Genomic DNA, 14,763 nt, shown 5'->3' on the forward strand with positions numbered 1-14,763 from the left:
TTCTAAGTAAAATTTTCCCAGAATTAAATAAATAACAGATAATAAGGAAATTGACATTACTTAAGATAGCCACAGTAATAGATACACTCCTAAAAATCAGTGCCTTAACACAGAAATGTATCTCTTATTCATATAAAGTCTAGCGGGGGAGGGGGGGACACGAGAGGGAGTGCCAGGGAAGGCAAGGTTAAATCATTAGCCAGAACTTAATCACAAGAACCCATTTAGAAACAAGGAAAGCTGGAAAAGGTAGCCCAGGCCGGGGCAGCAACAACTCTGTGAAAGAGGAATGTAAATCTTTGATGAAAGCCTAGCTATCTCCACTACAAAATTCATTTTTTTTACAGGAAAAAAAAAAATTTGTGTGTGAATAAAAGCATTAACTCTTTCAGCTTTAAGTCAAAAGGGATTCTGTGTGATGTGATTATGATGAAACAGATTGTTCATGTATGTGCCTGAGAAGCAAACCCTTTACCAAAACTACCATTATGGTTATTCTGTTATCTAGCTATACAGTTTAGTATAAACTTTTTTCCCCAGTTTTAGCATCCCAGAATCTGAGTTGCAGGATGCAGGAAACTGCTAAGTTATTTTTCCCTAACAGCTGAACATAAACTTAGGAGGGGAAAAAAAAAAAAAAAAAAAAACTGCCTAAGTGCATAGAGAGTTCCATCTTCTTCCTGTGTCTAAAGGAGCTTTTAACCAGCATCTCTGTGTAGCAGGAGCAGAACCTACCAAATTCTGAGTGTTACATAAGAATGTTAAATATTTATAATCTATAAACTGTATAAAAGTTCTTAACTCTAAATGCCACCACCATATGATATGGAAAACACAAATTACAGCTTTTTAACATGTATATATAACATAGATACAATACATGTTCATAATACATAAACTGTAGAAAAGTTGTCCATTCTTAGCCTAATTTATACTATCTAGTTGCCTATGGTTTGGGTGGGTAACAACAGTTCTAGAAAGAGGCAGGTGAAATAATATTGTATCAATTCTGGATCTAGCTGTGTTCTTAACTTTTCCCTTTCTATAATCCTATTTCTAATACTATTTCTGAAACTGCCCATCACAAAATCCAACAAAACTTATCTCTCTTTCATAACACAACACTGACTGAAATCTGCAGTAATTCACTAATACAAAAAAGAACAGAATGTTCACCAACTACAATGTCATCTCCACAGCTAATATCTTTCCTACACTTTCCTGAACTACACTTACATTTCCAAAATTCCCTAGGAGGTCACGTAGGAATATATACAAAAAAGGAAATTCGTAGGGTGCCCAGGTGGCTCATTCGGTTAAGCACTGGCCCTCAGCTCAGGTCATGATCCCAGGGTCCTGGAATTTAGTCCCACATAGGGCTCCTTGCTCAGTAGGGAGTCTGGTTCTCCTCCCTCTGCTGCTCTCCCTGCTTGAGAGCGTTCTCTCTTTCTCTCTCTGTCTCGTGCTCTCTGTCAAATAAAGTTTTTAAAAATCTTAAAAAAAAAAAAAAATTTTTGAGCTCACCGAGCCTAAAGATACAAACGTAGTGATCCAAAGGGGCACGTGCACCCGAATGTTTATAGCAGCAATGTCCACAATAGCCAAACTATGGAAAGAACCTAGATGTCCATCAACAGATGAATGGATCAAGAAGATGTGGTATATATACACAATGGAATACTATGCAGCCATCAAAAGAAATGAAATCTTGCCATTTGCGACAACATGGATGGAACTAGAGCGTATCATGCTTAGCGAAATAAGTCAAGCGGAGAAAGACAACTATCATATGATCTCCCTGATATGAGGAAGTGGTGATGCAACATGGGGGCTTAAGTGGGTAGGAGAAGAATCAATGAAACAAGATGGGATTGGGAGGGAGACAAACCATAAGTGACTCTTAATCTTACAAAACAAACTGAGGGTTGCTGGGAGGAGGGGGGTTGGGAGAAGGGGGGTGGGGTTATGAACATTGGGGAGGGTATGTGCTTTGGTGAGTGCTGATTCACAGACCTGTACCCCTGGGGATAAAAATACATGTTTATAAAAAATAAAAAATTAAAATAAATAAATAAATAAATAAATAAATGCAGAGGGTAAGCTTAAAAAAAAAATTGTCCTAGTTAAATCTACTATACAAAACAAAAATTGTGTAATAGTTTAAAACACCCAGGTGTGCCTGGGTGGCTCAGTGGGTTAAGGCTCTGCCTTCAGCTCAGGTCATGATCTTAAGGTCCTAGGATAGAGCCCCACATTGGGCTCTTTGTACAGCAGGGAGCCTGCTTCCCTCTCTCTCTCTGCCAGCCTCTCTGCCTACTTACGATTTCTCTCTCTGTGTCAAATAAATAAATGAAATCTTTAAAAAAAAAAAAAAAAACACCCAAAGTGAAATTCACTGAGATGAAGTTGTCACTGGGAGCAAGGAATGTTCAATAAAAGGAAAACAGACCTGCAGTTCTGAAAAAACTATACAACGGTAATATATTCAGTACAAAAACAAAAAAGTTTTTGAAGCTAAAATATTAAGTAGGCTTCCTCACAATTATGAATGGATTTAAATAGTCCTGATCTTCTTCTTCTCCCTTTTTCTTCGCCTTCTCTTCTTTCCCCCTTTTGCCCTTCCTATTACTACTCTATTATTTCCATCCTACCCCACTGTATCGCAAGTTGTAGTCACTTCTATAAACATCCACATTATAAACTGTTTAGAGTAAGTAAAACAATAAAAGAAGCCTCCCCCACGGGCTCTCTCAAGAGAACTCAGATTCTGAGACTAGACCCATGCAGAGAGTTGGCCATCAGATGAACAAAGATACATATTACGTATAGCGGTCAGTTGAGCGCACCAGGCATCCTAAGAGCTTACTTGACCCTTTACACACCGTTGGCAAATTCCAGTAATTTGGCTCCCAAATATTTCTAAAGGTCTCCTGCCTCTTCACCTCCACCGGGACTGCCTTCTTTCGTTTCTCCCTCATGTATCATCTGGATTACTAGAAGAGTCTCCTAACTACTGCTCTTGTCTCTAGCATTACACATTCTCATCAATCCCTCAGACTGAATGGTGTTTTTTTCCAACAAAAGTCTAATTATACTGTGTCGCTACTTAAAATCCCTCCATGACTCCCTACTGCCTTCAGGATTAAATCTGAACCAAAAGAAAAATATATAAAGTCTTTGAAGCTCTCACCACTGCCATCTCTCAAGTCTCCTCTACTGACTCACCTCTAATAAACCCTATGTTCCAGACCTTCTAAACCACTTCAAGTCAGTTTCTTGACCATGTCCTGCCTCTCTATTACAAAGCTAAACCCTGGGGTAGGAAAACTTGGGAGTTTTAGTATTTTTGCTTAGAATATCTTTCTCTGCCCAACTAACATCTACTCATCCTTTAAGCCTCAGCCTAGATGTCATCCCCTCCAAAACCGGATCAAGTGCTCGTCTTCTAAAAATATATCCATGGTTCATTGTGCACGGTGGTCTCCTAGCACTCATCATGCAATATTGTAACTGTGGTTTATCATGTTCCTTATAGTGAGTCCCTAAAGGGTTTGCTGATAATGGTACAAAGTGTTTTAACACCCAGAGATAGATATCTGTATTTCATCAGATGACTAGTGAATACAACAGTATCTCTATTCTCTAGAATCTTTAATGTCTAGTAGGAGTAAAATTTCTAAAGAATTTAAAAGGATAAAATGTCTGACACCCTCAAACAATACCAAAGAGACAACATTCTCACTTGATTAGTCTGACATATTTTTTACTATGGTCATGACATACAAAAAACACCCTGTATTTTTTCATGACACTTTACATTTCAATGTGTTCATATGATTATAGTTGGCCTCCAACTGTCTGTCTCTGGGGAGAATTGTTTCTATCCAAAATATTTTGTACTTCACTTACCATTCAGCTCTATTAAGCACATTAGAAATTGTCAAACACTTTGAAAGTAATGTAATAATTCTTAAAGCCAAATATCCCTTATATGAAAAAATAATTAAAATTTCAAAATGACATATCACAATTTCTTCTGGTTTCTAGTTAAAACAGATATGTGCTTAGTCTAAAAAAAAGATGATTTGCAATCATACACGAACACTGTAAGTTTGCTTCTAGCAATATAAGCAACATTGGACATATGTTTAAAATTATAGTTGATTTCAAAAATAAGGGCACCACAACCTGAGCAAATTTTTTTCTTTTAGATCATTGAATTTCACCTTGAAAGCAAGCAGTACCTAAATGAACACAGTATCTCATTCCCCATGTTTCATTCATTCACCCAACTAATACCTTTGAGTACTACTATGCATAAAGCATTGTGTTGGGTCAGAAGACGAGGCTGAAATGGCAGGACAGAAGGACAGAAGGGTTGCTCCCCTGAAGTTTATAATCTAGCAGAGTAGACAGACCATAAGCAAATAAGGAAATTGTAAATTTTAATAAGCATAACTGGAGAAATGTTAAAGATGTTGTGAAAAAGAAGAAAGAAGGTACTTATGAATATGTGGGCAAGAAGGAGTTCTCTAAGGACACAAACTTGAAGCCAAGGTCAGGGGCACCCAGGTGGCTGAGACGCTGAGCATTTGCCTTCGGCTCAGGTCATGATCCCAGGATCCTGGGATACAGCCCTGCTGGGCAGGAAGCCTGCTTCTCCCTCTCCCACTCCCTCTGCTTATGTTCCCTCTCTCGCTGTCTCTCTCTCTCTATGTCAAATAAATAAAACTTTAAAAAAAAAAAAGGAAAAAAAGAAGCTAAGGTCAGAAAGATGAGAATGAGGCAAGTCATACAAAGATTGCATGCATCTGAGAAGCAACGCAAAGGAGGGGCGCACTCTGAACTGTAATAATTCTTCAGAATCCATTAACATGATGAGAGTCTCTGAATCTCTGATATAATATGAATAAGACAAATAAATACATATTAGTAGAGTAAAAAAATTGATCCCAGACAAATCTAAGAACAATGTGCACAAACTAGTTCCCTCACATTCACCCAAGACAATCAGTATCTTCCTGAAAACCAATAATTTCCTGTATTATTTTTACTACTACTCCTTTTTTTTTTTCAGACTCTCTAAGAATGGTTTTTGCTGAGGAAACTGTTTCCAATCCATCACCTCCCCTCTCCACCCTGACCTTCTAGATAAATAATGAAGTCACTTTAGAATCTTTAGGTATTCTTTTAATGTCCCAGTAGACAAGGAAGAGAATGTCTCAGTTAAAAAATAAAAAAAAGAAAGAAAGAAAGAAAAGAAAAGCTAAGATTTCACACAGGAATGCTATAATAATATTAAGGTCTAGAAACTGATGTCATGTCTAGAATCAGTTAATAACAACTATTTGTTGCATGCCTACTTATGCCAGGGCATTTACTCTATATTGATCACAGCAATCCTTCAAGGTAGGCATTATTATTCAGAGAATAGAGAGGAGGAAACATGGGCTCAGAGTACTTAACAACATAAGTAAGACCTTACTGTTATTAATTGGTAAAATAAGGTTTCGAGTCAAAATCCATCTGGTCCCTCACTCTTGCCTCCGTTGCCTCTCTCTTTGTCAGACAGTGTGATTGGTTCTTTATCAATATATATTGTTAACAAGAAGATATTATTTAATTGTCCTAGTTACTTTAAAATATAGAAGATATATAAAGATGTACTTTATATTATTATGTATTATCTCATAAAATGCCAATCAATGTTTTAGAATGCATTTTAAATTCTTCGGAACTATTGGTTTTCAATTTTTGACAATGGCCATGGCTATTTAGGTGTACAATAATGATTTTTATTTAAAAGTCTTCATAATCAAATCACATCTATTATTTGACATGCTTTCTTCTTAAAAATTCATTTAACAACAAAAAATTCATTTAGCTGTGAGAAGACAATATGGTAGGTTTTTAAATATTAGAATGAGGAGATCATTCTAACTATATCACAAACCCCAAAGCCATAAAACAAAAAGTAATAAATTCAAACACATTTTTTAAAAATCCTGACCAATAAAAAAAGTCATAAAGCAAATGACAATAAAAAGAGCTTCTACAATCACTAAAAATGACCAACAGAAAAAACAAGACTTTAAACAAATGTAAAAGGCTCTCAGCCTCACGGATAATAAGAAAATTTCAATTAAATCTACAACGGCATATTTCTCACCAAACTATATTTTGGCAAAGATTATCACACTGAATTGGAAAGGATGTAAGAGTCTCCCTAGTTTATGTCACTTGTACATACTTACTCTGTGAAAGTAAATTTGGCAATATTTATTAAAATTTAAAATACACTGACCTTTTGACCCAACAATGCATTTCTAGGAATTTATTCCAAAGATATATTCACATACATAGGAAATTATATATGTACAAAGATATTTATCACAGTGCTGTTTCTAATGGCAAAATAATTAGAATCAGCCTAAATATCCAAAAATATGGCTCTAGTTAAAGAAATTAAAGAGTATTTACAAAATGAGATCTTATGCAGCATTAAAATGAATGAGAAAACTATATATTAAAAGGTGTGGAACTGATCTCCTAAAAAGTAAACTGCAATACACATTTGTGTTTTTTATATGTACACACAAACATCCATATACCTGTGTGCACGCACAGACATATGTGTGATGTACACACATATCTACTCCTACATATAGAATATTTCTAGAATGGTATACAAAAAACTGACAAGAGTCATTGCCTCTGGCTTAGGGAAAAGCAAGCTAAGAAATTTTGTACTATGGGTAAATATTACCCATTAAATAAAGAAGCTTATAAATTGACTTTGAAAAATGCTCTTAAAATTAAATTACTTAAAAAATCTAGAACTGCTCATCTCTGTTTTAAATGTAAGCTAAATTGTCACTCTGATCTATCATGAAACTTCTACTCTTGACTTCCTTTTTTTGGGGAATAAATTATCCCTTTGACATTAACAGAAAAGCCAAACTAATGATAAAAAAATAATTTATACATCAAGAAACATAATTTCTAATTTGTTATTTTAAAAAACCCTCAACTGAAAGACTAAGATATGCACATAGTAGAAACTCAATAAACACTTACTAAATGAATGCTTTCCTATTGATTTCGGTGGTTTTGTTTTTCTCATACATTTTTTTCACAATACCACATCCAAAAAAAAAAAAAAAAAAAAACCTCACTGAAAAATATAAACTTAATAAATTATGCTTTTCTTTCAAAGAAATTATTCTTCATTTCCCAATAAAATTAATAATCTGCCTCATTAACATTACCACAAGTCATATCAACATTACCTATTAGGTACCTAATATGTGCAGGTGTTAAAGATGCTGCAAAACAGACTCCAAAGAAGAGTACTTTTTTTTTCTTTGAAAGACAAGGCTTAAAAATATTAATAAGTAAAAGAACACTATAGATTTTACCAGTAGATTGAGTTATCAAAACTAAAACTATAAAAGAATTTTCATGTAAAGATAAATAAAAGTAATTACTGATCTATTGAGGGATCCACTGAGATATAAAAATGCTTCCAAAATTTTAGTATCTCAATCCCATGTAAAATGAAATTACTTGATGGTGACAGATTTCTTGAGTATGTGGATGTTCAACAAGGCTTTGAAGAAATTGCTAATAATCAAGTATAAATGGTTCTTACTTAATCTCTTCCCAAAGAGAAAGATTACTATAGTAATGGTCTCAATAGTGGTCTCAATCTCCTTTGATTGCTCACCTCTCATTAAAATCTACAATCTATCTCAGGCATGAGCTTCTTAATATACATATATTTACTCATAAATTATATGCATCTTAACATCATAAATCTATATGTTAAATATCAGTAAAACTTATTTTCTTTTTCAAATCTATTTTTCAAATAAAACTTTTCTTTTTCAAATTTCAAATAGAAATATGTTTTAATACTCTCTTCCTCTACTCCAACGTATCATCTCGTGATGTATACTTTAGGATGTATGCCCCACTCTGTATGAATACTTAGTATGAAAATATCTTCATCCAATGGTTTCAAATTTTCACACATCAAACTTATCTTTTAATATAGTTATTACAAACTTATCTTTTAACATAGTTGTTACAGACATGAACTAGAGTTTCAGTTTCTCTCTGCCCATGACCTTCTCTCAGAATAGATGTTAACATGCAATTAAATGGACATCACTAAAGAAAAACAAAGGATAATGTTATCTTGAACAGATGAATGGCCCCTAAAACTTAATGAAAAATAGTAATTATTGATGAACACTAGTGTCACTTTTTCTTACATATAGTATTTATAACTTAATATCCAATACTGATATTATTTAATAAATCATAAAATTCTTCAAAACAGTCTTTATTATAATCCTATCATAAAGTCTTCTTTTCCTCATTTTCCTTGCCTAGTCTTACTTTATTACAAAAGCCAAAAACATTTTTAAACAACATCTAAAATTAGATGCTTTATGCTTTAATCTCCAAAAAACTTCTTGCTCAAATGAATATAAAAATAATTCTGAAACCAGGTAGGCCATTTTGAGGTATGACTCTTTCTAAGACTGTTAGGTAGAAATGCAAATAGATATTTAAAATAAATATGAACAGATTTTTCAGCAATGTAATTTCATAGACTGTATGTGTGTTTAGAGAATGTTTCTACCTAAACTGTGCAATTATGAATAGATGAACATTATATGTATTTGCATAGTATGTAGGTTTACATAGAAAAGTAATCTATGTAATGTAATGTACCTACTTGAAAAACCCTTTCACAACATTTTCCTAACGTAACATACTGGTCACTCTGAGTAATTCTTAATTTAGTATTCAAAAGTTCATTTACATTTCTATATATCAGAACAATAGTGAAGTAGCCACCAAATACTATGATATAGCATACTACAAAGAAATAAAAACACATTGTACATTTAAATATATGGGTCAAAGAAATAAAACCTATGTTTTATTTGACATCATTTTGGAACCACTAATTTTATTGCAATTATAGTAAAAATATAGATTCATATATCTAAATATCAAACTCTAAGTTTTCAAAAGCTTGCTGTTGTCAGTACATATATTTAAAGCAAAGTGACCAGATGCTCAAAAAGCTTTTAAAAATAATGCTTTATTCCTCCATTAGTTAAAATAAACTACTTAAATCTCTTAACGGTTTTTCATTTCCCAAGCCTACTAATCAATCATATTCCCAAACAAGTCTCCAAACCCAGAAATTAGCTTTGAAGAAGTAATTCTTCTTTATTCCAGTTAATATGTCAGGAACATTTGCTATCTTGGTGCTTCAATATTTTTTGAGAAATTTTCTTTTTCTCAGACATTTAATACATTCGTTACCACAATTATATTATTTTTCATTAAAATATAAAAACATATATGTGTAGACAGAAAGTTGTTTCTTTGTAAGTATTAAAGAATACTGAATTCAACAACCTGTTTTTAAAGTTTACATGATTAGAGGTCAGTGTATTAGTTCCTTCACAGAGGAACTCTACTCTTTCAACTGTATGTTTCTGTGGAGAATATGGGAAACTTGATAACACACAGAAAAAGCATCCCACCTTTAGCACATAAACTGTACAAGTTAATCTCTTAGTGAATAAATAATTCATTTCACTAAAAAGAAAAAAAAAAGTTGAGTTGGAAAAACACAAAAAGGTTACGCATCTCCTGCATAATCTCTTTCATACAGTAACTGAGAAACCAAATACCCATAAAACATTTAAAAGCAAACCTGTAGAAACAAATCTCTTTGCTAGCCTGACAAGAAAAGGAGTCTCAAAGCTGTGTATGCGTCTGGACAGTTCCCTGGTGCTGAAGTTCCACAGAGCTAAACCGATGCCTGGGTGCTGCTTTTACTATCCCACCCTCGCCAAAATCCCGGATGCCTACACTACGAACACTAGTAGTAAAACTTCACAAGGTAGGAAGCATCCCAAACTGCTGGGGTGGAAGGAACGGGAGCCTCTCCAGAGTCTCTTCGGGATTAAACAGATTTACTAGTTGCAAACAGGAAGAGCAGCGGAGTGCAGGGTGTTAGAACCCGCCGAGGGGGAGGGGCTGGAAGATGGCGGCGGCCGCACACCCACCCGAGACATGCCAGAGCTTAGGCCCCTCGCCTGCACCGCCGCCCTCCTGCCCGCAGCGACCGTGGGCCGCTCTGCTCGTCTCCGCGTCGGAGGCAGAGCCGCCCTGCGGAAACGCGGGACGAGGCGCCACCGCTACGCCTGCATCCCCAGCGGCGCGCCTTCGCCCGGGTCCCGGCCAGGGAGCACCTGTGCACGGCCATATTGGATTCATTGCCCCAGTCACTGCCTCCGCGCGGGGGCGGCTGGAAAGGAGAGGGGACGCGCGGAGCCTGGGTTCAGCTTCAGCCCCGTGGGGGCCCTGGAGCCAAACTGGCCCGCGGGGGAAGCCGGAAGGACGCCCGGGAAAATCACAACGTCCCGGGGCTCTGCACCCTCATCTCAGCCGGCCTCGGCGCCCTCTCTCCCCGGCACACACCCCCGCGCTCTGACACCCAGAAAGCAGCCCCGGCTGCCGGCGCCGGCCGCAGCCCTCGTGGCCCAGGCGCAGCGGGCTGGAGGGAGGGCGGCGATCCGGGGCGCGCAGGCGGCCGCAGGGCAGCGGCCGTGGGGGCGGAGGGTAAGGAGGGAGGCGGGAAGATGGAGCCGGGTCCTTACTTGAGCACCGACTGCTCCTTCTCCTCTTCTTTCTTCTGCCGATCCATGACGGCCAGGATGATTTTCCTCTCCTCCTCCGTGAGGTGGCTGAGGTCGGGCATCTCGGGCTGCAGGGGCGGCTGAGAGGCCGCCGGGGTGGGAGCCGGGCGGCCCCGCGGCCCGACCGGAGCCGACATGTTTGGTGGAGCTTAACCACCCTAGGGAAGCAGGGAGGCAACTCCACTGGCGGCGGCGGCGGCACCCGCGCGGGCGGCTGGGGCAGCCTCCGGCGCCGGGACAAATACATACAAATCAATGGCCTTCAATCCGAGGCGACAGCCCCCCCTCCCCCAAGAAAGAAAGAAAGGGGCGGGGGGAGGGGGAGGGCGAGCGCGGGGGGGGAGTGAGGGCTGAGGAGTGCGCTCCGGGAAATGTTTCTTCTTCCCGGGGGCGAAGGGCTGGCAAGTGAGCGGTTTGGCAGAAAGGAGCGGGAGGCCGGGCTGGGACGCGGTGTGCGCGGAGCGGCGGGGGAGGGTGGTGGAGTAAGGTGGCGGGGACGACTAAGGGTGGGGTGACTGGAGGGAGCGGGCGGGAGGGCGGCGCGCCGGCCCGGGCGGGAGTGTGTCTGGTGGGGGCGGGGCGCGCGCCGCCGCGGAGGGGAGAGGGGTGAGCTGCGAACTAGCCCCCCTGGGGGAGTCCCGAGAACTCGCTCCGAGCGCCGGGAGACCGCGTCCTGCCAACCGGAGGGGCGCCGGGGCGGGAGCGGAGAGGGTGGTGAGGACACAGGGGCTAATTTCCCAGAGAAGCAGCTCAGCCGTCCCGCCGACTGACGCGTCTCTGGGCTTCAGGCGCCGCGGAGGGAGGACTCCTCCAGAAACGCCCGGGAAAGGGCCGCGGGGCCGAGCACGGCCGCCGGAGAGCGCTCCGGGCTAGAGCGAGGAAGCGAAAGCGAGGAAGGGATGACAGGGGCTAGCGGCGGAGATTCCCGGGGCCGGGGCCCATCGGCTGCCAACGCCCGGATCCAAGCGCGCTCCGACGCGTAGCGGGGACGGGCGCTGCTGCTTCCTCATCACGCGCCTGCCCGCGGACCCTCGGCCGCCGCCGCCCCTTGGGTCCCTGGAGTCGGCGCCGAGGGCCGGCTCTCTACGCCGCCGCTGCTGCCGCCGCCGCTCGGTGCCGCCGCCCGCGCCTCCTCCGCCCCTCCGCCTCCCGGGCTCCTCCCGCCGGGACCGCGTCACCTCCCGGCCGCCCAAGCCAACGCTTGGCAAGCACTCCTCCCGAGCGCGACCTGTGGGCTGGGGGCGGGCGGGGAGCGGGGAGCGAGTTTTCAAGGGAGGGGTGGAGAACTCGAGCCTGTGCGGTGACCCCCGAGGAGTCGAGAGTCGGGGCGAGGAGTGAGCCTTGGTAGATGGGGGCGCACTGTGGGTCAGGTCGGAGGTAAAGAAGTGGAAACCTGGGGCCCGGGGAGCAGTGTCAGGTCCGGAGATGGGGTGGGACTGGGAAGTGGGGGCACCTATGGTTTGGGAAAGGAGGGAACTGTGCGGAAGAAGGGGGAGATGCCTCTGTGTCGGGCTTGGAGGTGAAAGCGTGCGTGGAGGGGCTCCCGAGGTATCGTGAGTGGGGTCCTGGAAGGAGGGAGAGTGTAGGGTTGGGGAGGTCCCCTCCGGTGCCGGGGTTGAGGGGACCCGCTGGGGTTCCTTGAGGGGAGGGAGAGGGAGCTATGAGCGAGTAGGGAGTGCAGGTGATGTCGAGGTCCTGGAAGCCGGTGCAGGAGGTGGGGAGGAGAGGATGTGGAAGTTCTGGAAAACTGAGGGCTTTCGGCCAAGGGTGCGTGGAGAGGCACGGAGGTGCGATTGGGGGAGTTAGGGTTTGTCTGGGAGAGGTGTGAGGATAAAGAGGACCCGGGAAGCTGCGAGGGTGCTGGGATAATCGGGAGGGTGATTGAGCTTGGGCCAAGAGCTTGGGTCTATTTGGCCCTTCCTGGGGGGCCTAGTCTAGAGAGAAAAGACAGAGAAGCGAGGGGATCGGGTTAGCGTCTGCGTCTGTTTTTAGAGACACAGAGATGGATTCAGTGAAAGATAAGAAAACCAGCTGGGGGAGAATGGCAGTGGCTGGAAGGCCCTGGGCGAAGTCTTGACAACCCTCTGGGTGGGGGCACGGCTGGGAGCGGGCTGGGAGGGATGGAGGAAAGGCCCGAGTGGCCCTGACTGGAGGCGCAGCACTAGTGACCATCCCCTTCTGGGCGCTCTCCACAAGAGATTCGGGGAGTGTGTGTGTGCATGTGGATATGTGATGTGCACAACCCGACCTCACCTTCCACACTTGCAGTGTTTAGTACCAGGCTAGATTATGGTCGGATGAGTAGTGTAAAGCCTTTGGGGGTTGTATTATATTTACCTTCTTGGTGTGTAGTAAGCACTCTCCCTCCTGCCTCTGTTCCCCAGATACCGTATCTCCCAATTTAAGAGAGCTGGGGACAGACAAAGCAGCCCTAGAAGTCTCTTGTGACTTCTAAGCTTAAATGTCTGTGTTTCTTTCTCCCATGCCTTATAATTGGGAAGAGGGAAGAAGGAAAAGTTGACTTAAGTACTTTTTTTTTTTAACTCATCTGCTTCAAACCAAACTAGCATGCTCCAAATAATTCCGTTTTCATATTTTTAGAGTTAAGAAAACTAGAAGGGATCATATGTATCCCAATTTATTAAATGTTGTTTTAGTTGAAAGAGAATTTGTGTAAGTCTCTAAGCCAACCCTATGGGACACTGAGGTCTTGAAAATCAGCCACCTAGTAAATGGCAGCACTACAACTAGAACCTAGATATTTTTACTCCAGTGTGAAACCATGGCAGTTTTCAACCCTGGCTGCACATTACAATTATCTGGGTCACTTCAAAAATACCACCTGGGTCCAACCCTAGATCAAATGACTCAATCTCTGGAGTTAGGACCCTGGCCTGCTCATGGGTATATTTTGAACACTCCCTCAGTGACTGATGTACAGCAAACGTTCAGAATTACACCATGAGCATTGCAAAATAGAAAATGGGAGGAACTGGGGAGGGAAAAACAAGAAGAACACTTGTTTTAGTCATTTTAGCTATTTTGAGTACAGAAAGGCGAACTTAAAAGCGGTTGTCCAAATTAAACAGTTTTGGTGTTTCCTTTACAGTAGATCCCTGTCCTAGGCCCTGCACTATTTTCTACTGGTAACAGCAGCGTGCCGGTGGCTGTGTTTCCCTGCACCCTCAATGCCTCTCACCTGCCTGGAGACATACCTACAGGTGAAATCCAATGCACATGAGATGGTATCACAGGGACAGCTGACATCTTACAGGATTGAAGCAGAAGTGAGTGATCTTACTGTGTTTCATTTTTACATTTCTTTACTACAACACGTGATTTTCCTATTAAAGGAAATCCTCAGAAGTATCTTAAAATCATCTTCTCCCTTGATTCATACATCTTTTCAAAACAAAAATGTGTCAGACTCTATATCATACAGATAAAATATATTCACATAGAATTTTAAATAGGCTACTTTTTAAAGTAATAGGCCCAATTTAGTGTAAGATTGCTATGCTCAGAACTAGAAGTACCTTCAAAAGATTTCTATCTTTTGATCTATAGTCTGGATCTTAGAGGCGTTTTGTTTGTTCTGGTATAGTATTTACTTAAAATGTTTCCATATCTTACTATATCCTGTATGGCATATGTTTTGCTTGGGCATATATTCCCTCAAATATATGAATTTGAGGTAGTTCAAACTGATCGTTCCTCTTAACTTTAGAAGTAATTGACCAGGGGCACCTGGGTGGCTCAGTGGGTTAAGCCGATGCCTTCGGCTCAGGTCATGATCTTGGGGTCCTGGGATTGAGTCCCGCATCGGGCTCCCTGCTCAGCAGGGAGCCTGCTTCCCTCTTTCTCTCTCTCTCTCTCTGCCTGCCTCTCCATCTACTTGTGATCTCTCTCTGTCAAATAAATAAATAAAATCTTAAAAAAAAAAAAAAAGAAGTAATTGACCATCTTCATCATTGAATTCTCAAGGTCCTCTTGATAGGCACACTAAGTCCAAAATGTTAAGTCCTTTTTCAAT

The 14,763-nt window shown here is 41.6% G+C and overlaps 1 protein-coding gene across 38 annotated transcripts in view; it reads right to left on the reverse strand.

Moving 5' to 3' along the window:
* The window catches only part of RIMS2 (regulating synaptic membrane exocytosis 2), a 603,997-nt gene extending 592,804 nt beyond the window's left edge, over positions 1-11,193 (reverse strand). For 7 of the 38 annotated variants that reach the window (XM_059165815.1, XM_059165822.1, XM_059165818.1 and 4 more), the window contains exon 1: positions 10,692-11,192. In XM_059165815.1, coding sequence (XP_059021798.1) covers positions 10,692-10,867 — 176 coding nt within the window. In that variant the 5' untranslated portion in view covers positions 10,868-11,192. Of the gene's footprint in view, positions 1-10,691 lie in introns of all 38 variants that reach the window. The other 31 variants (XM_059165834.1, XM_059165829.1, XM_059165831.1 and 28 more) reach the window with 12 other exon arrangements.
* Between the last annotated feature and the right edge of the window lie 3,570 nt (positions 11,194-14,763).

This window comes from Mustela lutreola, chromosome 3 (assembly GCF_030435805.1).
Source record: "Mustela lutreola isolate mMusLut2 chromosome 3, mMusLut2.pri, whole genome shotgun sequence".
Taxonomy (NCBI): domain Eukaryota; kingdom Metazoa; phylum Chordata; class Mammalia; order Carnivora; family Mustelidae; genus Mustela; species Mustela lutreola.